Raw genomic sequence first — 23,871 nt, forward strand, 5'->3', positions numbered from 1 at the left:
TCGCGCGGCTGTGCCCGCTGTTCCGAGCGGGTACGTGCGTGATGACTTTGCACATAATCCATATCGCATCGCAAGTGCTCACTGTCACTCGAGCCGTCCACAACACGTATGCTTCGCAACTTCTAGGCGAGCATCGTTCCTGCAAAACACTCGTCCTTTCGCCCTGCTCCTCTATGATACTCGCTGTCAACACGCCATCTGCGACAGAACTGCAAAGACACAAACCTGTGAGGAACCTTTCCACGCTGGTTCACTTTGCGAACCAAAAGCACGAAGCACATAAGCACGTACAAAGATCGATTAGGCTAACGCATTTGTGATCACACTTCTGGGTGTGCTGCAGGACATCGTCCACCGATACACAACTCGGAGCACGATGAGCCTGCGCTCGCGGACCAACTCGCCCGCCTTGTCCGATGGCGAAGTCCTGAGCGGAGACGAGGAGAAGGCAATTAGCACGAAAGCGACTACGAGCAGGAACAGCACTGTTAACACGTCCGCCAGATCCAATGGATCTTCATCTCGAGCTTCGCGATTTCCGTATGGTTCTACACATCCCCGTCATGATGGTGGTGGGGCTGTGAGGTTGCCCGAGAGTGCCCGGGATCGTTCTAGGTCGCCATACCGAAAAGATAGGTCTAGGTCGCCCTATCACGCGAAAAAAGGGACTAGTGGTGAGAAGCGGAGCCGAGAGGATGACCATTATGACTCGAAGAATGGCTCTGATCCCAGGCGGTTCAAGATTCAGTATGAGGATGAGGTCTCGCAGGGCGCATTAGCCGCACAGCCTGCAAAGCCAGCGTCTGAGCATCACATCCCGTCAAGACCAGTGAACGGCGCCTCTAAGCACCAGAACAGGAATGATGGTGTAGTTGGAATGCCAGACCGTGGCCGGGACCGCGCTCGCAGCCGCTCTCCGTTTCGTCATGGCAAGGAAATGAATACTGGAACTCATAATATTGGAGAGGTGGAGCATGGCTCTGCCCGAGCCAAGTTGCACAGTAGTGGTGGCGCAACGTCAGTCAAAGATCGCGAGTCTACCCCACCACTTTCACGCGCAGAGCATAGTACTAAGGTCAGGATGTCTTTGTCAGAACAGACTCACCCATACAGAAAAGCACAAGCTCAGCCAAGGTCAGTCATTCATGGAACACGTCGGCCGAGCGCTACTAACCGACTCTACTGTAGCCGCCCGCTCGCATCTACTACGGACGAGACTGCTGAGAATGATGCCGAGCAGCAGCCAAAGCCATCTGAAGTCGACATGATCGAGCAGCGCCGCAGACGCCGTGAAGCAATCAAGGCCAAGCACAAGAGCCAGCCTGGGTTACTGGTCCAAGCACTCGAGCACAACATCGCATCGGCGCCTGCCACGCCAGCACATGAGAGCAGCGGAGCTCCATCTGAGCAGCAATCGCCACCATCGTCCCTTGGCTCACCACGCACGCCAATCCAGGATTCGCCACCCATGTCACCGGCTGCATTCACAGTCACTGACGACGAGCAGCTAGCCAATCGCCACCAGGACGACTTGACGATACATGAAGACGATGGTCCTTCGGCAGCAGATTATGACCCTAATATGGACATGCATGAAGATCGGCCTGACCACAAAAAGCAAGTCGTCGAAGCTATCGTCGTTGAGGCATCGAAGATGGAGCCTGAGCCGGCGCCAAAGGCCAACAAGGAGTTCGATATGTTTGCAGACGACGACGATGACATGTTCGCAGCTACCGACAACGCTGGAGCTGCAGTCTCGAGTACGAAGCACGCAAAGACGCTCGACCAGAGCTTACTGGATAATTGGGACTACCCGGATGGACATTACCGGGTCATACTTGGCGAGCTACTTGATGAGCGTTACGCAGTACAGCAGCAGATCGGCAAAGGTACTTTCGCAACGGTAGTGAAGGCCAAGGACGAGAGGACTGGTCTTCCGGTGGCCATCAAAATCGCGGCCAACAACGAAACCATGTACAAGGCCGGCCAAAAGGAGATGGACTTCCTCAAACTGCTCAACGAGAGCGACCCAGAAGACAAGAAGCATGTGATCCGGCTGCTCCGTAGCTTTGACCACAAAGGCCACATGTGCATTGTGTTCGAGGCGCTCAGTGCAGATTTGCGTGATGTGCTCAAGAAGTTTGGACGCAATGTCGGACTCAATTTGAAAGCCATTCGCTCGTATACTCAGCAGATGTTTCTCTCGCTCAGCCATATGAAGAAGTGTCAGATCTTGCATGCCGATCTGAAGCCCGACAATATCTTGGTCAGCGAGCGTCGCAACCTTCTGAAGGTGTGCGATTTGGGCACAGCGGCTTTTGCAACGGATACGGAGCTCACTCCATACTTGGTCTCGCGGTTCTACCGTGCGCCGGAAGTTATCCTTGGTATGCCGTTTGATTATGCGATCGATATGTGGTCCATCGGCTGCACACTGTTCGAACTCTACACTGGCCGTATCTTGTTCGCTGGTGCGGACAACAACCAGATGCTGCGCGTCATCCAAGAGTGCCGTGGCAAGATCCCTATTCGCATGCTGAAGCAATCTCATGCGGATCAACGAGATCGCCACTTCGACGTTGAAAACAACTTCTTCTCGCAGGAACGCGACAAGATTACTGGCAAGACTGTGCTGCGCCAGATCAACTTCAAGTCCAGTGGCGAAGCGGGTAAGGATGTCCGTTCCAGGCTCAGCCACAACACGAAGGGCTTGGGTCCAGCAGAACTGAAGGAGCATATGGCTTTTGTCGATCTATTGGAAAAGTGTCTGCAGTTGGATCCGGCGAGGAGGATCTCACCCAACGACGCGCTGAGGCATGGGTTTGTTGCTGGTGCTGCGCCTGTGGTGAAGACGACGCAAAAGGTAACGCCTGCTATGAGTATGCCACGAGCTAGGTAGGAGCGGCCTGGTCGATTCATTGTCAAAGGGCATGGGTGTGGGAGGAGGGATTTCAAGGCTGGACTTGGGCTTTGACGACGAAGGACACGATCATCCCCACACGGATGCATTATGCGATGAGGACGACTCTGTCTCTCGGATACCTCGTGTGTCCAGGAGAAGACTTGTTCTCATTACTTCGAGAATGGTCATCATATGTCCAGGAGAAGACTTGTTCTCATTACTTCGAGAATGGTCATCATATTAGCGGCACTGGCAAGCTGAGTACGATTGTGGATTTGGCAGGTGATTATACGGGTCCGTTGAATACTGCCGGAGCATATTATGACTTAGTAATGCACAGAACAGTATGGAAGGTCATGGGAGATGTAGTTGGGAAAGCAGCAACGCCTGGAAATTATGCATCGGCTTAGAGAGCTCACGGTCGAGAGGTTAGCAATGTGCTCTGCATTAAATGCTTGCAGCAAGGTCTAATTGCTAAACAGTGGACACACAGCAAATTTGACAGTCACGAAGTCCAAGTCGATATTGACGCACGTCTGAGCCTCCATGTTGATTGACGTGTGGGAGAAACGTTTATCTCATTTCTGATGGGACCGCATCTTCGATGTTGATCGTCGTTCATTCAGTGTCGAGCTCTGGCCAATGTTGATCATCATGGTCATGTACACAAGTCGATCCGATGGTTCCGCTGGACCTCGACATAGTACCTCCACTGATATGCTATGTGAAGTGTGGGTGGGCCTTTGGTTGAGGACGATCGGTCGAAGGTAATAGTGACTCGGGCCACGGTTGGCGCTTCGCAAGCTCTTGAGACACAAGCACAAAGATCCACCGTTAGCGATCGAATAGTGCCGTTGCAACTGTTCCCGGGAAGATGTCTTAGCAACCCTCGGAAACAACTTGCCTTTGTCTTAGTGGTTGATCGTAGACGACGTCGGTGTGCAGTCACGTGATCGTACTCTCGAAGCGGTCAGTAACGGCTCTGCAGTGGAAAGTAAGGCAGTGAGACAAGCTGAAAGCAGGACGTCTGATCATGCCTCTGTCAAGACGGCAGCATTGCCGCCGTTGTCTCTGCTTGATGCATGCCTTAGAGACACTTCCACTTCACAGTCAGCGTCTAGTGGTACTGGGCTATATCTGTTGCACAACACTGGAGGCTTCAGGAGATCGACAGAGGCGAAGTGCAGTGTTCCGGCAGTCACAACATCCGAGTCTGCCGTTCGTGTGAGTACAACGCGGCCTGCCGTCCTAGTACGAGAAGGCAGGCATGGAAGGACTGGTGAGACAGCATAGCACATGGAAGTGCAGCGACGGCACGGTGTACAGACGCTAGCCCAGTCAGCGAAGCGCCCACACAATGCAACATGCCTGCCGCCGCTTCCAGGCAATCAAGAATGTGGTGACTGGGGCCCGTCTCAGCTGCACCGCTCGGTCAAATCTCCACCCATCGTGCATCGGTACAAGAGCGAAAGATACATCAGAAATACTGGGGCGGAGGAGAAAAACAGGGTAGGCTCGGATCTGCGCCCTGAAGCAAGTCGTGGTTGTCACTGGTTGGCTGCCGCTAATGTGGAGGGGCCGGATGCTCGTCAATGATCATGCATGGAGTGACGAGAGTTTCGCCTCGTTTTTTAACAGCTTGGCTGCTTATGCTCATGTGTTACTACGGTGGGCTAGATATGCGCATCGGGCTTTTGGTCGATATGGCTTTGGGTCGATGTAGCCTTCAAGGACGAAGTACATATGAGGAAGACGTCAGTCATGTGACGCGCACTGGGGGTGTTAGTACGTCCTGTGTCCTGCGCACTCCCAGGTGCAATAGGTTGTCCAACAACAGCGGTCGTGTGTTAGAAACACAGACGCTAGTCTGTGCCGTTCGTATCAAGCTATGGTACATAGTAGTATGGACAAACTCCGCTTGTATCGGCCTGATGATTCTGTGATCTCTCCATAGGCGTAGTGAACACCTTCCCCATCCTTGTTTGCCCGCACTTCTAATGGCCTGACAACAGGGTAAAGCAAAAGCAAAACTTTCCTCCGTATTCTCAATGTATGCCCCGCGCCCGAGAAAGAACAGCAAGGGGTATCTTTGTTACAGTGTTTCCGTCCCAAATGGCGCCGTGGCAAGTATAACACCGGATCGCAAGAACGCTTCAAGCTTGGTCCTCATGTCGTTCGTTCGCACCGTGTCAAAAGCAATGTACAATGAATTCGTGTTCGTGCGTAAAGCCTAGTAGACGGGGACCATTTGGTTCCAGAAGCAGGTGGATCGTGGTATGTGAAGACTAGGCACAAGTTGGCCGTAACGAGACCAAGCCGGGAAGGAGGGTGCGCGTCCGGTAGGGGCAATGAAAGGAGAACCGGCAGCAGGTGGTACCACTGCCTTCGGCAAGAACGTATATGGGTGTTGTTGGGGGCTGCTAGAATTCGATGGAGGTGGTGATGGGAGTCCATGGTGGAAGACCGCGGTGAGCATGGGGTATTGGGCACCAGGTAATGGGTCCATAGGTGGGACATCGATGACATCTCCGCATGGCTCCACGTTCGTCTGGCAGAACTCGGAAGCAGTAGGCGAGTATGGTGGCGAAGCAGGAAGACTCGAACAAGGCGAGCTCTGAGTAAATCGCGGGCAGCACATGATCAGGTTTCTCAGCTCGGCCAGCGTCACTCTCCGTCGTGGATCAAGCTCAAAAATCCGCTGGAGAATGTAGTTCAGCTCATCCGAAACCGGCAATATGGTCTGCAAGAAATTCCTGTCGCGCATGAAAGCCTTGAAAGTCGAATCCTCGGGCGACGCACGCTTCCATGGGTTGCGGCCGCAGGTCAGATTCACGAGGATGACACCCAAGGACCAGATGTCGTTTGGTCCCGACGCATAACAAGCATGCGGCCCTGGGTTGGCCTGTTGGCATTCTGCGAGATGTGGTTGTCAGTGCACGGTCAAGGCCATCGAAGGCGAAGTTGTAACGTACCAGGAGACATGTAGAAAGTAGAGCCGCATCCAAAATCGGCGGTGACCCTGTCTTGAGTAGCGAGTCCAAAGTCGGCCAGCTTGACGGTCCATCCATTGTCCTTGACCAAGACGTTCTCAGGCTTGAGATCCCGATGATAGATACCGCTGGAGTGGCAATGTCTGACCGCGTCCAGGATTTGCAGGAAAACGGATTTGGCCTTGAAGTCATCGCCAACGTAATGGCCCTCTTCGGTAATCTTGGCAAAGAGATCGCCTTCGGGACAGTACTCAAGCACAACGTATGTACAATCCAGATGATCCAGTATCTGCAACATGGAAACAATGTTGTTGTGATGGCTCGCCTGGTAATGGAACTGGATCTCACGATCCTGGAACTTCCGTTGCCGCTGGTCGAGGCCGACCTTGTTAAGAGCCTTGACGGCGTATTCAACGTCGGTTTCTACATCACGAGCTCTGTAGACTGTGCCGTATGCACCAACGCCGAGAACACCAGTCAGTTGGATCCGACCTGCCAGGATTTGGCCAATCTTGTCATCTTGAACACATGTTCCAGATGGCTTGGGCGAGGCCGGAGGAGTTGGGTACATAATCGGTGGAGAGAGAAAAGTCCTGGGTGGAACAGACCAGCGAGCTCACAAACGCAGGACACTCATGGATTAATAAGTCCTGGTGCGAATGGGATGATGGGTCCGAGATAATCCAGTGTCGAGCGAGGACTCGATATAATTCGCAAGGTACGAGTCGTTGAAGTGAATGAAGAGCGACCGAGCGTGAAATTGCAAGGAGTTTTGCGGCTTAAAGTGAGGCGTTGATCAACAGTGATGGCCGCTGATATGATGTCGTGTATTAATGCGGGGCGTACGTGGGCTGATAAAGGTTACGGCGGCCGGACACCCTGGTCAGTAAAAAGTCGAGCTATGCTGATGATTGGAAGGATCGAGCTCCAGAGATGTGTGTCGGGCGATTGATGGGTCGGATGCACAAAAGGTGTGTTGTATACGTACCTTTCACACAGCCTTCAGCAGGCCACCCATGTGGGTGAGTCCTCGGGTTGATACACTTTCAACAACGTTACTGTAGTCTAGCGGCAGCAGGATCCCTGAGCTACACGGCTCGCGTTCACTAGTTGCAGAGCGACCACTGACCACCATGTCATGGCCGCACGGACTATTCATGTAGCGCTGCTGCGCGAGAGACCAAGCCTGCCTATTCTCGATGGAAGCTTGGCGCGCAGGATATGCTAGTGAGTCGACGTGCCTAAGCGCGAGGCTTGAGCTACACCCTTGCACGAGAGCTTGCGTGTCAGTGGAGCGCCGGGGTTCGTGGCGTCGGTCTTCTGCCGTGGTCGATGTTAGTGGTCTGGCTTCGTATTGGTCTGCCTGTGGCCGTTGGCTATCGAATCTGCTAGGTTACTAGCTCCGTGTACGAATTCTTCTCTGTTCGGCAGAAGGCGGCGGCCATGCAAGATTGAGCAGACTCCTCGCGTAGCTTTGCAATGAGTTACGATGGCTTGCTGCAAGGTGCCGCTCGTATACCTGGCAAGTCTTTGCGACTGGGGAGTATCATGCTGATTGGGTCTGTCTTGATTGATCATAAAACGGATCTACAGCCAATCACCGAGACATTGCGCGCTGATCAGACCCAGCCGTCGTCCTGCTCTTGACTGGACAACGTCCTCAACTGGGCGTTACGCGAGTACATGCACGTTTCGCAGACCAGTAGTCATCGCTCTTCAATTTCCAGAAAGATCTTTCGTACGCAACATGCTGCTTTGGTACCACTTCGTCAAAATTCCTGGCGTACCAGTCGATCTTTGTGCTAGACATCGAGACAGCCATCGAGGCAGCCATCTCCCCAGCCGTTGGTTCACCACAGATGGACACGGCGTCTACGCGCGCCCTGTTCAAGGCTGCCTGCTGCGGCATAAGCATCGCTGAGTTCGACTGTTTCGTACGCCGAGATCTACAGTTTGCCCCATGGTCCGTGCACGGTCAGACCAAGCACGCCGCAGCCTCCTGTCTGTGAGCTAACGGTTTGCGGCAGAGGCTTGCATTCTGTGCGCATACGGCCGTGCATCGTATATCCCAGTGGTGAGAGGTATGATTGGACGAGTGTACAGATGATCCGCGAGCGGCCTCTTGGCTTTTGCCTTTCTGACCACATTCACGATGATTGGCTGCCTCAGATATAAGCACAATACTTGCTCAACCTGCCTGAGGATGCATCTCGATGTTGCCTTCGCAGCCAATGTTTGTGTGGGTCAGTACTCCACTGGTGCTGTTGCACTTATTTCGAGCACCAGGTCCCCACGAATCTGTGCCTCGAACCGCAACGCGCGACAGGCCACGAATTTGGGTTGTTGAGAGCCTCGAAAATAGCTCTAGGGCTGCCAACGATTGCACTTCCGGGACAGACAGCTGGCACGATTGCTCCGTGTCCGATCGAACCTTCCCAAGCCAAGTGCTCGGATAGCTACCGCCAACACACGTATCGCTGCACCAAGCCGCTGGGCGCGTCCGAAAGCGCTGCCGAGCAAGTGGAAGTTGAGCTGCATAGCCACGTCACAAAATACGTGCAGTCTGTACCTCGTGGTCAGCATTCCCTGACGCCGATGCCTTGCAGGAAGACGCATTAGCTTCCTCCGCAAGTCTGGAATGCTCGAGAGGCAGGTCCCCACTCTATGATTGAGCTCGCGAGGGAGGCGGGCGGTAACTCACTTTGATTTTGCCATTTACAGCAACGATTCGAGCTCCACTGTATGAAGACGGCCCGCTGTCCAGTCGGAAGCATTGTGGTGCGAAGCAGGATGCGAGTCTCCGCCCGCATGCTGATTGAATCCAACATTTTGGTTATGTCTCAATGGATATTGGTTCATCGACTCCCGAAGGACCGATAACTTCTTGTGCAGCAGACGCACACCACTGTTGCTCGCTTTCCTTATCAGCCATTGACAAACCTTCGATTAGAGCCAGCGAGTGATGAAAAGGCGCCTGTACACCCGCTTCGTGTATAGTTTTCAAGCCAGAATTGCTCACCCGGACATGCGTTACTGTGCAGTGGTACAGTGCATCTGATCTGCAAGACCGCGAAGTTCAATCCTCCTGTTATGGTGATACTGTAGGCGCTGTCTGAGGAGGACGATAGCACGTTGCATGCCACGTCGATTTTCTGTAGAAGGACGGCGTTTGACGACTCGCATCATCGCTTCATACCTAAAGCATCAACGAAAGATCGGCCGCTCATGCGATACTGACCATCGGCATTATGGAGCGACTTCTGAGACTGCTCTAGGCGCCCAGCGACCGCGGACACGGTTCATTACTTCGTCCCAACGGAGACAATACCGGTAGGATGCGTCCTAGCCATGTGGTGGCTGCCACGCATTGTTGGTGGCTGCAGTCTTGGAAGAGCGCTTGCGGGCCATTCGGCTCTCTGATTACGGCGACCGGCCTGGCTGGCCATGCAAAGGCACTATACTTTCACCTCCATGGTCATGTTCGCCGAGCCCTAGTGAATGCCTCTGTCCGCGAGACGAACTTCAACGCATCTCACGAGCTGGATCGCCGCCACCAGCCAAGGAGTTACGGACGTACGCCATGTCAGTTAGAGATGATGGGTGTTCCACTGCTGGCACACATTCGGACACAATCCGCTACATGTATCTGCTGACGAGATGAAACGACTCTCTCCCGGCTTAACTCTCCGAACATGGAAAGCGAATCTGGTCGGAAGGTAGGCACTTCAGTTCACCAATCAGATTCAACTTGAGACTCTGGTGGCAAGCATTACGTCGACAACGACGCTCTATACCATTCAGCCCAAGATTATAATCAGACTGGTGAGCTGAGCATGAATCGCGACTTCTTTCCTGCTCATCTCCTACGCAAGACGCCGTTATTACATATAACGGAATTCTTACTTACGCGCCGGTATATGTCGCAATAGGCCATGTCGGCTACAGACTGGGGCTTTCTGTCTAGTAGCAAGTCTGCGATTGAAAGGTAATAATGTTGATACAGGCATGGAAGTGTTTCAATCCTACTGACTCGCCACTCTATTTGTTGCTCTGCCTAGCGACCCGCATAGTGCCGGCTGCGTTCCAACATGCATCTTGCTTGCATGAGTCGTGTGGTATTGATCACTATTCACGCTTTCATGTTGATAGCATCATCCTCGGCTGTCCCATCCTAGAGGGAGTACCGCAAAAGTCTTCGATTCAATATTGCGGATCTCTTTCACACTCGCCGTCGTCCCTCGATCGGACAGAGATCACCTCAACGTCACATTATTGACCATTGACTTGGGTAACACTCAACCCGGAGCTCCGCCTGCAATCATGCATGGCCTGACCACAATGTGCTAGTTCATTATGACATTGGCGCTGCGAACGCTGGGCATTTTCAAGTCCACGACTATATCACAATGTATCACTGTACTCCGGCGGCATTTCAATGATGCTGTTCACTGATGGTGGATTGCAAAGCAACGTACGATGTTCGGTCCTCCTTGGAGCTGCTACTCCGTCGAACATGCTGCATCGCGTTCCAAATTGGGCATCAGTGAGGGGACAACGGCATCGGACGTGACTCCGGGAACGTATTTGTAAGACAAGGAGGAGGCTTATGATTGTATCATATGTCACTATCGAGCTCGTTGACTTTGTTTCCGTGCAGTCGTACCGACAGAGAAACGCATGTAGAAGGAAGTTTGGATCCCCACTACAGCTGATCTGCTTCAGACACCGATAGAGTTCTGCAGCGTATCCAGATTGTTCTTGATGTTCGAGTCGTTCTGCCCAAACTGGGCAATCGCGTCAATCAATTTCACGGTGATCGGCTCCAGATCAAGTCCCAGCGCTAGCGGATCGAGCGTTGAATTGGCTCTTGTGTCACTGCTGCAGCCCTTAGGCACTGTACCACTGAAAGCATCCCCAACGAATGTGAGAGCTTCGGGAAAGCCAACGACCTCCGTGGTAGCATGTCCACCTGAAGCGTATGTAGAGAAGGTGACGGATGATCCTTGCGCGCACCACTCGTTGGCTGTCTTCCTGGCATCAGGGTACGGAATGATCTCATCCGAGCTGGCGTGGTAGAGCAAGATAGGCACGATGGGATGTTCAGTTGCGTTCACACCCAAGACGTTGTCCGCAAGTACCGCAGCGATGGTAGGCTCGTAGAGCACGCGGTCACCGAGAGTCTGAACCTTTGCGGATTCGAGAGACATCTCAGGGAAGTTGAGAATATCTCTGACGGCGCAATTAATGTCTGCAAAGTCGAGAAGACTGTGACCATATGGCGTGAGGATCGTATCCAGAATCGGGTTGAGTTGGGCGCCGTATGCACTTGGCTTTCTGAGACCAGAAACAGCGTCTGGGAGGAAGCCACTGAAAGCAGTATTATCGAGGAATTTGACGATGGCACTAAGATTTGATGGTAGACCGCCAGCTGCCCAGCCTCTGATATTGAGCTCCGAAGCATAGGTAGACTGTAATGCCGCCGCCCAGCCTGTGGCTATTGCACCTCCAGAGTAGCCATAACCGACAGTCATCGGGTTGGTGGTGGTCAGGCCAAGAGTAGAGCTAAAGGCCTTTACAGCTCGCATACCGTCCAGAACAGCCATACCTTCAAGGTGGCCTGCGGCGAAAGCAGCGTCTGGACCTTCATAGTCGGGAGACGCCACAATATAGCCAGATGCCAGGTAAGCCTCTATCAGCAGTGTCTCTACGGATGTGATCAGATTCGTTTGCACGGCTCCCAGCTGATAAGTATAGCTTGGGTCTGTCGTCACGAACAACGCTTAGCACGAAGATTTCAAGCTCAAAATTATACGTCAGACTCACTGCATTGCACGGCTGCCGCATCGTAAGCTGTATGAAATGACACGAAGCGGTCAAGTTTGGCGTTGAGCGGCTTGAAGATTGTGGTCGCAGTTGAGATTGCAGATCCGTTGACCGCCGTCGTGCGGTATAGCAGCTGATATGAGACCACTGGAGTAGGGAGCAGCCCGAAGAAGGATGCCACTGCCGACCGCGAGCGCAAGATTGTTCCAGGAGCGGTATTCTCGTAGCCGGCTGGGGGATTGTAAAACGGGTCAATGCTGGGGCTGAGTGGAAAGAGTGCTCTCGTTGATAGTGGGTGTGCAGCCACTGACAGAAGCAGGGCGAGGCCAATTGAGAGGCATGAAAGGACTGTCATCGTCGTGATTTCCTGCAGTGCTAGCGCTCCTGGAGGAGTTCTGCTTGAGTTCAGTACCTCGACGTATTGGCATCACGCCTGATCATATACACCTGTGTCGACGACGATCATTTCGTCTACACCTCGGCCACCAGACATGAATTGCTTTGAGTTCAATAGTGTTGACAGGGTATCGCGAATTGCCTTCGAAGGTGGCCTCTTCTTCCCGCTGCGCGACGATATGGTCTGCCTCCTGCCAGCATAGCTAGCTGGGCATCGTCAATGCGGGAAGTGCCAATTCACCCTTAAACCAAGTCTCACGACTAATATCATGCAGCGCTGTTCATAGAGAGGAGAAATCATTGACGTGTGGGTGTGGTGTGGTATGGTGCTGATCGACATGGGCAAGAAATGCATCTTCCTGCTTTGATCAATCACCTCGGCACGGCAAGAACGAGCTCGATTTTATGCATAACGCGAGTCTTGACAAGCTGATGAAGCACAATTTGCTTTTGCATGATTTCTACAACCGACCCTATCTGGCATCGTGCAAGTGAATAGCGGGCCAAAACTCTCACGAGGACTCTTCGCGACAGGTGACCATTTGCAGAAGGCAGACTGCGTGCGACCCGCGACGGAGTACCGAAGACTCGCCCCCATGCAACTCTCATCACCTCAATCTCTCCGCAACATTTCGTTACAGACATTTCGGCAGAGGCAGACAGGCTATCAATCTCAGCCTCAAGACATCAGTCATGGCATGCCCGTGTTATCTGGAACGGGGCCGACCCAGCATCGCAACGTTAGGCAATATATTCTCCGTCCTCAATATGAGGCCCGATACCCACGAAGGCCAACGACAAACTCCAGGAAGACATTGCTCATCAAATCAACTCGCAACTGGCATGAACGATGAGAGGTAGGACGTAGATGAGCTCCCAGCAGTTTCCACGTTTCGTGAGGAACAGCCGAACGACATTTCGTTTCACGATCCCTCCATCCCCACACTACTGAGACTTGCACGCTCCGCCTCGAGACCGAGCCTCACCATGCACGTCGACACTCGGGAAAGCTGGATCAGATATGTCCAAGCAGTGTTGAGTATATATAGACGACTGGCTCAGGACCACAGGCTGTCTTATTTCTGCCATCATATCTTCACCCACTGTCTCTCTTTCGCTCCTTGTTCGTGCTGTGCACTTACTGTCCTTTACATTGAGATCTGGCATCTCTCTGACCTTCTTTTTCTTGCACACTTCTTCAAAGCACAATTCAACGATCCCGTCAATCACGTTGCTACCACCACAACAAGATGAAGACGTTCATTGCACTCTCCGGTTTGGCCGGCCTTGTCGCTGCAGTTCCAATCAATCCCCCCTCCTTCAGCATGCAGCCAGTCGGACCAATCAAGCCTACTGGTGCCGTTCCAGCTGGGCCTCCGTCTGGTACTCCTGCAGCTGGGCCGTCAGGGGCTGCACCCTTCCCATTTCCACCAAAGAACTCTGGCGGATTTGCTGCCCCAAGTGTTGGCATGGAGCCGCATCACCACCATCATCCCCACGGTTAGTCGTAGCACCTACTTGCTGATTATCTGACATATCCACTTACATTCTTATAGACCCATCCTTTCCGACCGGCAAGAAGCCAGGTCAAGGCGAATCATTCTCCTTCCCAGCACCAACCGCTGCGCCAAGCCTTCATGTACGTGACGCCCAGTTCGGTAGCGGCGGCTTCCAGTCCGATATCACCACCGCACCTGGAGCTGCAGCGACGGGTGGCTTTGGCGGCGAGCCTTTCTCATTCCCAGCTGGTGGCTCACCATTCTCCTTTCCAACCGGTGGGATTGGAGGAGGTGCCGCTGCTCCGACAGGTTCCTTCGGAGGCGGCTCCCCGGGTGCAGGTGGTAATGGTGGCAACAATGGGCCACTCCCCAGCTTTTCGCTCCCTGCAGGCGGTCTTGGGGGCGGAGCTGGCTCGGCTGCCCCGACAGGCGGGTTCCCAGGCGCAGGTGGCAATGGTGGCAATAACGGGGCACTACCCAGCTTTTCATTCCCTGCAGGTGGTTTCGGGGGAGGTGCCGCTGCTCCTACAGGTTCCTTCGGAGGTGCAGGCAGCAATGGCGGCAATGCTGGGGCACTCCCCAGCTTCTCATTCCCTGCAGGCGGCTTCGGAGGAGGAGCTGGCTCGGCTGCTCCGACTGGAACCTTCGGAAGTGGATCAGGCGGAAACGGTGCAGGCCTCCCTAGCTTCTCCTTTCCCATACCGACCGAGAGTGGCGCTGCCATTGGCGCTCCCACCGATCCAGCACGGTTCGAGAAGTTCCACCACCATCACCATCATTCAGGCAGCTTTCCTGGATTTCCCGCACCCACCGGAGCGTTCCCTTCTTCTTTCCCTACTGGCTTTCCCTTTCCCACGGGATCTCTCGGCGGGTCGCCTGGGTCGGGTGCTGGTCCTACTGGCGTTGCCAAGTACGACCGTGTGCATCCTCACCACTCCAGTCATTCCTCTGGCGTCGCTGCTCCGAGTGGTGGATCTCCGGCTCCTTCAGGGGGTGCTGGTACTGGCCCCGGCTCAGCTACTAAGCCGAGCTTCTCCTTGCCTGCTGCGTCATTCACGCCTGTCGGTCCTAGGCCAACGCATAGTGCAAGCTACTGGGGTGCTTAAGACATTCTAGTTGACAGCATAATGGGGCCAAGGTGAGATGTTGGTGTTCAGGGAGAAAGTCACTCATTCTGGGAAGTGCAAGATATTGGGATCTATTCGTGTATCATGTATATATACAAGGAGTAGAATCCTGGTGCTCATTGTCATGGTCTCTCCGTATCTCCTTTGGCTATTCTGCAGCTCCGAGTCGATTGGCGCCGATGCTGACCGAGCACTTACAACAGGCAGCTCCATCGGACATCAGCCCTTGCAATAGTATTCCGGCTGGGTCGGTACAAATATCAGGAGTCTGGCAGGCCGTCGGTGCGTGTTCTCCATCCTTTCCGCTAGCAACTCATCTTCACTCCGCGAAGCTTCTCTCGACTCAATCCCCAGCATCCAGTCTTTCAGATCAGCTGCTTTGGCGGCCGGTATTACATCAAGAAGCATTGGTGCTGGGAGAGAGAGTGTCCGGCGACGACGTCCTCGCACACCCAACTACCCTTTCGCACCTCGTGCACTGCATCCCATCATTCCCAATGTCAACCATCACACATCTCCCAATGCTACAAATACTCACCCCCGCCGTGATTAAGCTAACAGTGCCAATTCGTGGTGAGCTTGCCCCTTCCACTTCTGAAGCATGCTCGCCACCAATCAGGTCATCGAATCCACCTCGTCGTTCGCAAATCGGGCACTCGTTCTCCTCAGCTTCTTCGAGGAAGACCTCGCTGCGTCCTGCGCAGTCATCTGCTGGTACGCCGGGAGTAGCGCGGTTGAGGAGGCATTGTTTGATGCAGTGGCCTCGCATGTGTAGGCATGGCTCCCAGCGGGTGATCAGGAAGGTGCACATTTTCCAGCTATATTGGTCTGCGTAGGGGCGGTTTAGATCAGTCCTTGTGGAACGTGCTGGCATGCCTTTGTGTAAACCATGGTGTCGTGGTGCTGCCACTCCTTTGGTTGTATGTCTTGTACTCCGCTGGAATGAGCGACAGTGCCTAGAATGTGCACCAATGCTGTCAGCAGACATGGCGATGTGGCCCATATCAGAAGTCTCGAACAGTAATTGCATATACATATCTTACAACACAGGTATCCGACCCTGCCAGTTGATACACGTGATACAAAGCCGACCAGAAGCAATCCCAAAGCCGCAGGTATACATACAACAGGAGTCACCATTGCACAGCTGGCAATCCTTCAACCCAATCAGTCCAACTCTTCGATCTCTCTAACACCATCAGAAACCGGCAACCGATCCCTCAACCACCTCAAAACAGCCTCCGTCCCTTTCCCCAGCACAGCTCGCCCTGGAACACGAAAAGGATTACCCCCAACCTCGAAATGCCTCAAACCCTGCTCCCACAACAATCCCAGCTCAGCAGGAAGGCTTGCAAGCTCGTTTCCAGTCAATTCCACAGTATGCAAACTCCTGAGGGCCAACGCAGAGACAGAGGAGAAGCGATTATCCTTGAGATAGAGCTCCGCGACCTGCGGGAAGGTCTCACGTAGTGTGGGTACCGGGCCGGAAAGCTTGTTGGCTGTGAGATTCAGCTTCTTAAGTGCCGGGGCAACGAGTTGTTCTCGAAGTGGTTGTAAGGATGTCAGACGACAGAACGCCAGGTTCAGTTCTTGAAGCACCGGGAGTTCGAGCTCGGCGGAGAAGTAATCGCTGCCGTCGAAAGCGGCATTATTGGACAAGTCCAGGACTTGAAGGTCTTGACCCAGCCATAGAGCAGGAGGCACACAGGTAAGGGAGTTCTCGGAGAATCGCAGATCCCTGACCTCGTTGCTCTTGAGCACGGAGCCGAGGCGGTCGTTGCTGTCATCTGAGAGGTTCTTGTTCGTGAGATCCAGGATGCCTGTTGCAGAGACCGTCCATATCGATGCTTTCGCATTGGTAATGCCGTTTGGGATACCGATGACAGTTTCGGGATCACTGAGGCCCTCCTCGTCGGCTTCTCCACCAGACACAGGCTCCAGTCGAGCGGTAAGAACCTCCTTGATATCTGACGCGGTCATGGTAAGGAACTTCTTCTCCTTCAACGGATTCGCGGCAAGTACGAGGCTATTCAGACTCTCCATTCTCGCGATCTCAGGGCCGAGTACACGAATTTCGTTGCTACCAAAATTCGCCGTCCGTAATCTCCTAAGCGCGGCAAATCCTTGCGGTACTTCAACGATCTTGTTATCGCCAGCCATCAGCGTCAACATCTCCGTCCAACCCGACACATCCGGTAGAGATGTAAGGTGATTGTTCGTAACGTCTAGACTTCTCAGGGCAGGAAGCCCAAGGAAAGGTGAGAAGCTGAGCGCGGCGATGGAGTTATTGGCCACATTCAGAGATTTAAGAGTCGGATGTCCGCTCGTGCCACCGAGCGGAAAGAGGGACCCGATAATCATATTGCTGCTTGCATCGATTTCCAGAAGAGGTACCTGCTGTAAGGCTTCCAATGGGAGAGCAGTCAGCTGGTTGCCTGCCACATTGAGGGTCCGTAAGCTCAAAAGCTCTCGGAGAGCTTCGGGAAGTCCGAGGAGTCGATTCGATTGTATATCGAGTGTTTCGAGAGCAGTCAAGCTAGAGATACTGCTGGGTAGATTTCCGGACAGACTGTTGTGTCCAAGATTCAGGTCTTTTAGTGTCGCGATCTGTGTGATCACCTCCAGGCAGGTATTGTCCAGCTTATTGTGCGCCAGATTCAGGCTCGTCAGTCGCTCTAGCCGCCGCAGGCCTAATGGTAGAGTCTGTAATTTATTGCTGTGCAGGTCTAAGCTTTCAAGACCACCAAAAGAGTTGCCTCTTCCATCCTCCTCTTCTTCCAGCTCCTCCGCAGACTTGTCCGGGAACAAAGTCTCATCCAGAACCTCAAGCTCATCATCAGCCGCGACGAACTTCGTCAGATCGACTACCTCAGCCCAATTGACATTACCATCCTCCATTGCTTTAGCATCGAACATACCAAGCACTTCTTCTGGAATGTGTTTCAGCTCCAAAGCAGCAATGTTGAGCCGCCCAGTCGTCCAGGCGGCTTTGATTCTGTTCTTGAGAACATGCTTAGGATTCTTCGGAGCTAGATTGAAAGGGTCTGCATTGGGCATAGTGCCGAAGTCCTCCAGTTGCGCTGTGTGCTGCTGCAGAGGCGAATCGTTCTTCGCTTTCTCCTTGCGTACAGCGGCTTTTGCAGCTGCGATCTGTTCACGAAGTGCTGCCGAAGAGCTACTGGATGGGTTCGAGGTCACCCGCTTGGCTGGTGTGGCATTGTCGGACGTGGGTGTCGCCGATGTGACGCCATTGCTCTTGGACGATGATGCAGGTCCGAAGGCATCCGCAAGTGCAGGGCGAGGCTTCGAAGGTCTCGCAGCCAAAGTCTTACTACCAACAAGGGAGCGTTGAGTCGGTCCGACAGACGATGATAAGCTTGGGAGCCCTCTCTTCGCAGGAGAAGGCGATCGGGGCGGTGGTAGCGTGGGCTCGAACCCGTTCTGCAGCTTCGAGCTGAAAGCCGTGCTAGCACTTCTTCGTTTCGCACTAGCAGGCGTGAAGCCAAAGCCTCCCGAACCTATCCTTGATGCTGGCTTAGCACTGGCCGGTGCACGCTTTAATGGCGACATTGGCTGAGCATTATTGAAGTAGGAGGATCCATCGCTGGTTCCGGGACGACTGGTGTTACTTCCATTCCTACTCAACGCCGAAGTAGATCTGCCTGGTGGACCCATCGGCGATTCTACCTGGGAGAAGAAGCTTGATTGTCTCCTGTCCTTGGGCGTGGACGGAACTTGTTGTAGACTCTCTATCGTACGATCAGAAAGGGAAGGTCGAGATTTTGTTCTATCTTTAGGCCGGTAGAGTTCTTCGTCCGTTGTCCAGACAGATTCATCATATTCGACGGGCGAAGGGTCGTCAGTGAAGCCTTGGCGTGAGGCTGCACGAAATACTTTTAGAGTACCGAGTTGGTCGTTTTCTTCGTTCTCAGCTTGGTGACCTGGCTTGGCATATGGCTGAGGTGCCCGTTGCTGATTGCCTCTAGACGAAGGACGTGCCAGACCTCGCAGAGTGCCAGTTGGAGGCTTGTGCCCATACCGCGATGCAGCGAGGCCAGACGGCTTCGGCTCATTGGCAGCTCTCGCAGGAGAAGGATCTCGGCTCACAGCTTGCGTGGCTAGATTCAGACTGGCATGCGAAGCACGTTTCTGCAGTTTCGGCGTTGCAGCTGTCGGCCGGTAATTGTCCAAAACATTGCTTGATGGTGGCAAAGGTTGCGAAGGCCGTTTACTATTCGGCACCGGCAGTTTACAGAACCTGGGGATCCCCGTGGGCCGGGTCGTGGTAGATGCATCCATTGTTGGTGCAGTAGTAGTGGTTGTGGGTAACAGACTCCTCCAATGTTTCAAGGTGTTTCAGTCACGACTCATGATCGCTGAGGAGCACGCGGCCGAGCAACATGGAAAGGGACTTTAAGACTTGCGTCTTCCTCCTGAGACTCCAACGGTTGTTGTCTGAGCTCCTGCCGGATATGGGTCCTGGATAGGGAGTAGGTTCGGAGTTGACATTGGCGGGTGTTGCCCTCTGGAGCGGGCCGAGAAGTGCGTGCATTAGCGCGGGTTCGTTGTCCGGTCATCAGCCACCGTCATTATGTGCACCCGGCCACCATGTCGCGACTGGCGATAGAGATGGTCATGCGCCTTGTCTATCACTGACATGCTCTTGAATGTACAAGCTGCAGCACATGACTCCGTCGACACTGCAAGGTATTGCTAGTCAGCGAACACCGTGCGACACATCAGACGCAAGGAAGACTACAACCACCATCACCACCTGACACAAACCCCACCAACCAACACTCACTGTCAACGACTTCACAATGGCTTCACAGGACAGCTTTGCGGATCTTCTCTCTCCACCTGACGTGTCGGAGCCGTCAACACCACACATGCCACACATGACACTACCCGCAAGCAACATACAGGCCGTGGCTGACACTCAAGCTCAACGTGTCGACGATGCGACCAAAGGACCAACACCGTCACAACGAGCCAAGACGCCCACGCCTACACCGAGCGCCTCTCACATCTCGACACCGCCACCGACCATCTCCGGCACAACGACGGCCCAAACATTCCGTCTATCACCTGCGACAGTCACTGATATGAAGCCTGCTGAACTTGCCGTGGCATCAGCCGAAGCCCTCCGGACCAAAGTCGAAGCTCTCCAGGCTGCTCTCCGCGATGCCAAGATGTCAGCCGCTCATCACGAGCTCCAGTATAAAATGCTACAACAGGAAAGTGCCGCCGCCCTCGAGCGCATGGCCGTGGAAGCCCGAATGGCCGAAGACGAGCACAATTTCATATACAAGACTGAGCAGGCTCGTGTAGCTGCAACACCCGTCCAGCAACCGTCACTACCAGATGGTGTCATTCCCGTGCACAAGCATCTGTACCAACGTCTCAACATCGAGCTCCAGAATCTGCAGGACACCAACAAGCAGTGGGAGCGGGAGTACAGCCAGCAGGAGAAACTGATCGGCCGACAGGAAAGTGAGATTGCTAGCCTGGGCGACAAAGTCACTCTCCTACGCGAAAGGATTCGTGAGACCAAGACTCGGAGTAAAGCTCTTGCCAACAACTACCGTCTGGACAGTACACCCCGCTCAGTCTACGGCACGCCACATCGCTCACAAGGTCTGGAAGCTCTACTTCAAGCCTCGGAGATGGCGAACCCGGAGATGAGACAGAAGAAAGGGCATAATCGCAACACGCACAGCTTGTCCAGCTTGCCCACGACACCCCAACGGCTCTCCAAGGTCCAAGGTCCGTTGATGTATCAGACCCCCTCTCACCGCCAACCGCCTCTTCGCGTCCCGGCTACAGCACCTGTCCCACGTACAAGCGCCATGCGCACGCCAGGTATCTACGGCCAACCCATCCTCCCAGTAATCCCCCACCTTCCCGGTCCGCCCTCAGAAGAAGGCACCGTCTCCGCCCCCGAAGACAATGACAGCGAAGCCGAGACCGACATCCTCGACCCCGAAGACGACGGCGCCGAAGTCGGCGAATCCCAAGCCTCACGCGCCGCCACTCAAATGCTCAAGCGAAGTCGAGAGGAAGTCGAGACGAAGCGGAATAGTTTCAAGGGGATGGGGATGCTGGAGCAGAGTATTTTGCCGAGTGGTGGTGGTGGTGGTGGTGGTGGTGGTGCTGGAGGGGCGAGTAGTGCGGGCGCGGCGTTGAAGCAGACGAGGTTGTTTGGGCGGGTGAGGAAGGGTGGGGTGGAGAGGGTGGTGGCGGGTGCGGATGCGGCGCCGCCTGCTGCTAAGAGGCAGAGGACTGATGAGTTGGCTTCTGGTGCGGAAGGGATGGGAGCTCAGGGACGGGTGGGACTTGGCATTAGTGGTGTCAGGCAGTAGGCTGTTCTCGTGCGACCGATGGAAGACCTTTGACGGGAATGAACGACAATGAATTATGGTTCGAAGGAGGCCCGCAAATGCGTAAGGAAGGAATGAATCGACGGCTCGAGTCCGTATCAGCAGGGCAGTTATGTAATAGTAGGTAGCTAGCTGGTCTTAATAAGGACACTCGTTCCCCTCCAAGATCATGTCTGTGGGACAGACGAGATATTTGGGATCGTGTCAAGAAGTGTGCGTTCAATGTTCATTCAACCCGATGCCGACCGAAGATGCCGAGTCGTCCCGGGAGCATCCCCACAAAGCTCCGCAGACAGCTCAGGGCTTCTCCAAGAGCCGCAACGAAACGCCGAACTACTGTCTGTCCATCAATCTCCACGTTATCATGAATCAATAATTAGTGGCGCGAATGGTTCAGTAGTACTCGTCAATGCGTAGGTCTCTTCTTCCTCTTCTTCCTCCTCTCATCTACACCATATCCCTAATCCTCTGCATGCTACTCACATCCCTCCTCGTCGCCAAATACCTCATCACCGGCCAGATCTCGCTCTCCGTACAGCTATAGGGTATAGGGTATAGGGAACAACCACAATCGACAAAGGCACCAATCGACTACAGGATACGCACAACAAAGCCACAATGGCAGCCCTCATACAAAAAGGCACCAAAGCCATCCTCTCCAAACAACCCACCGACATTGTCATCCTCTCCGCCCTCCGCACCCCGATTACGCGCGCGAAGAAAGGCGGGTTCAAAGATGCTTACGACCACGAACTCCTCGCCCACGTCCTCAAAGCCACTCTCGCCGCAGTCCCCAATCTCGATCCCGCCGTGATAAACGATATCCAAATCGGGACTGTGTTGTCCGAACTCGGCGGTTCGAAGGCCGGGAGGATGGCGGCGTGCCATGTGGGATATCCCGAGACTGTAGCCTTTCAGACGGTGAATAGGGCGTGTAGTAGTGGGCTTGCGGCGATCACGGGGGTGGCGAATTCTATCTCGACGGGCCAGATTGATGTCGGGGTGGGAGGCGGGATGGAGAGTATGACGCGGAATTATGGGAGTCGGGCGATTCCTACACAGTTGTGGTCGGAGCTTAAGGAGTCCCCGGTGCAGGATGCGAGGGCTTGTATTATGAGTATGGGGTTGACGGCGGAGAATGTCGCGGAGAGATATAACATCAGTCGAGCAGATCAGGATGCTTTTGCCGCAAAGTCACACCAGAAAGCCGCGAAGGCGCAACAGGAGGGTCTGTTTGACAAGGAGGTTGTACCCGTCACCACCCGCTGGCGACCTAATCCAGAACAGCCGGATCTAGAAGAGGAAATCACAGTAACGAAAGACGACGGCATCCGTCCCACTTCCTCACCGGAAAGTCTCGCGAAAATGAAACCCGCCTTCAAACCCGACGGCACGGCTACAGCGGGAAATAGTTCCCAAGTCTCCGACGGCGCCGCCGCAGTCTTGATGATGCGCCGCTCGACCGCCACCTCCCTCGGCCTCAACCAAAACATTATAGGCAAATTCGTGCAAACGGCCATCATAGGTTGTAAACCCGACGAAATGGGGATCGGCCCCGCCTTAGCTATCCCCAAACTCCTCTCCCTCACCGGCCTCTCCACCTCTGATATAGGCGTATGGGAGATCAACGAGGCGTTTGCGGCGCAGGCGGTGCATTGTGTGCGGGTTCTTGGGTTGGAGGGGCTGGGGGAGGAGAGGGTGAATCCGAAGGGTGGGGCTATTGCGTTGGGGCATCCGTTGGGGGCGACGGGGGCGAGGCAGGTGGCTGCTCTATTGCCGGAGTTGGAGAGGCAGGGCAGGGAGATGGGGGTTGTTAGTATGTGTGTTGGGACGGGGATGGGGATGGCTAGTTTGATTGTTAGAGAGTAGTGGGTAAGTGGTGTACATATTCTCCGTGTAGATATCCACTGGTCTCAGTCAATTGGAACGACATCCTTCTTTTTTCCCTTCTTCTTCTTCTTCTTCTTGCTGGCGCGCTGGCTGAGCATTTCGTCGAGGTAGCTGGTCGTCTTGGATTTGGTTGGGTTTGTGATGACAGGTGCCGCTGCTGTCTTCGCCATACTCGCTGCTCGAGTCTCCTCATCGGCGGAACCTTCTTCATCAGGCTCTGCAATGGGCTCACGCTCTACGGCCACTTCCTTCCGTCTTTTGGACTTGAATGCGCCTGCTCGCCCCCCTTCCTCTTCATCATCACTCTCCTCCACGGTCCTCACGGGCTTCACTATCACGGCTTTGGGCTTCGAAGCGACATGCAGTGATTCCTTCTTCTTCGCCTCTGCACCTTTCCTTCCAATCAATCGCTCTAATAGCTTGTCGTCCCGAGCCACTTTGGTCCTTTTCAAGCCACCTAAGATATCGTCTTCGTCGGCGAGTTTGCGTTTGCTGCCTATGCCGCCTAGCTCGTCCATCATGCCCGAGAAGTCCTGGTCATTGTCGTACGTCTCTTGAGTCGTGACTGTGCTTTCCCCCGTCGCTGTTGCTGGTGGGAGCCATGATTGGATTATTCGTTGGTCCCGGGCTAGTTTGACTGCGTTCCTGTTCTGGGCGACTTCTGCCAGGGTTGGTGGTTTGGTTGCCATTATTGTGTGTGTGAGTGAGCTATTCATAACATCTTGGTCTGGGATGGGTCTCTTGATGTGACTTGATCATACATGTATATATTGACATGTGAAAGTAGGATGATTGTCCCTTCACTTTCGAATCCATGAAATAACAGTCTCCTTCCCCTTCTCCCTTCTTCCACCACCACCCCTT

The 23,871-nt window shown here is 54.0% G+C and overlaps 8 protein-coding genes across 8 annotated transcripts; 4 read left to right on the top strand and 4 right to left on the bottom strand.

Moving 5' to 3' along the window:
• Positions 1-376: 376 nt before the first annotated feature.
• Positions 377-2,899, top strand: PRP4 (U4/U6 small nuclear ribonucleoprotein prp4; the record flags this gene model as incomplete). The annotated part of the gene is made up of 2 exons (XM_064835641.1): positions 377-1,134; positions 1,189-2,899. 2 exons carry the CDS (start codon positions 377-379, stop codon positions 2,897-2,899), a joined length of 2,469 nt encoding a protein of 822 aa, XP_064696691.1.
• A 2,233-nt stretch (positions 2,900-5,132) lies between these two features.
• Positions 5,133-6,463, bottom strand: SKS1 (Serine/threonine protein kinase; the record flags this gene model as incomplete). The annotated part of the gene is made up of 2 exons (XM_064835642.1): positions 5,133-5,815; positions 5,875-6,463. The coding sequence occupies 2 exons, from the start codon at positions 6,461-6,463 to the stop codon at positions 5,133-5,135; spliced, it is 1,272 nt and encodes a 423-aa protein (XP_064696692.1).
• A 4,147-nt stretch (positions 6,464-10,610) lies between these two features.
• On the bottom strand, positions 10,611-12,070 carry LTS14_002938 (uncharacterized protein; the record flags this gene model as incomplete). Its single annotated transcript, XM_064835643.1, has 2 exons — positions 10,611-11,653; positions 11,716-12,070. The coding sequence occupies 2 exons, from the start codon at positions 12,068-12,070 to the stop codon at positions 10,611-10,613; spliced, it is 1,398 nt and encodes a 465-aa protein (XP_064696693.1).
• Positions 12,071-13,436: 1,366 nt separating this feature from the next.
• Positions 13,437-14,716, top strand: LTS14_002939 (uncharacterized protein; the record flags this gene model as incomplete). Its single annotated transcript, XM_064835644.1, has 2 exons — positions 13,437-13,611; positions 13,668-14,716. 2 exons carry the CDS (start codon positions 13,437-13,439, stop codon positions 14,714-14,716), a joined length of 1,224 nt encoding a protein of 407 aa, XP_064696694.1.
• Positions 14,717-15,904: 1,188 nt separating this feature from the next.
• On the bottom strand, positions 15,905-19,036 carry LTS14_002940 (uncharacterized protein; the record flags this gene model as incomplete). The annotated part of the gene is made up of 1 exon (XM_064835645.1): positions 15,905-19,036. One exon carries the CDS (start codon positions 19,034-19,036, stop codon positions 15,905-15,907), a length of 3,132 nt encoding a protein of 1,043 aa, XP_064696695.1.
• A 521-nt stretch (positions 19,037-19,557) lies between these two features.
• On the top strand, positions 19,558-21,099 carry LTS14_002941 (uncharacterized protein; the record flags this gene model as incomplete). The annotated part of the gene is made up of 1 exon (XM_064835646.1): positions 19,558-21,099. The coding sequence occupies one exon, from the start codon at positions 19,558-19,560 to the stop codon at positions 21,097-21,099; it is 1,542 nt and encodes a 513-aa protein (XP_064696696.1).
• A 636-nt stretch (positions 21,100-21,735) lies between these two features.
• On the top strand, positions 21,736-22,986 carry LTS14_002942 (uncharacterized protein; the record flags this gene model as incomplete). The annotated part of the gene is made up of 1 exon (XM_064835647.1): positions 21,736-22,986. The coding sequence occupies one exon, from the start codon at positions 21,736-21,738 to the stop codon at positions 22,984-22,986; it is 1,251 nt and encodes a 416-aa protein (XP_064696697.1).
• Positions 22,987-23,030: 44 nt separating this feature from the next.
• LTS14_002943 (uncharacterized protein) lies at positions 23,031-23,696 on the bottom strand (the record flags this gene model as incomplete). The annotated part of the gene is made up of 1 exon (XM_064835648.1): positions 23,031-23,696. The coding sequence occupies one exon, from the start codon at positions 23,694-23,696 to the stop codon at positions 23,031-23,033; it is 666 nt and encodes a 221-aa protein (XP_064696698.1).
• Positions 23,697-23,871: the final 175 nt, after the last annotated feature.

This window comes from Recurvomyces mirabilis (assembly GCF_035927965.1).
Source record: "Recurvomyces mirabilis strain CCFEE 5264 chromosome Unknown scaffold_6, whole genome shotgun sequence".
In the NCBI taxonomy this organism is placed as follows: Eukaryota; Fungi; Ascomycota; class Dothideomycetes; order Mycosphaerellales; family Teratosphaeriaceae; genus Recurvomyces; species Recurvomyces mirabilis.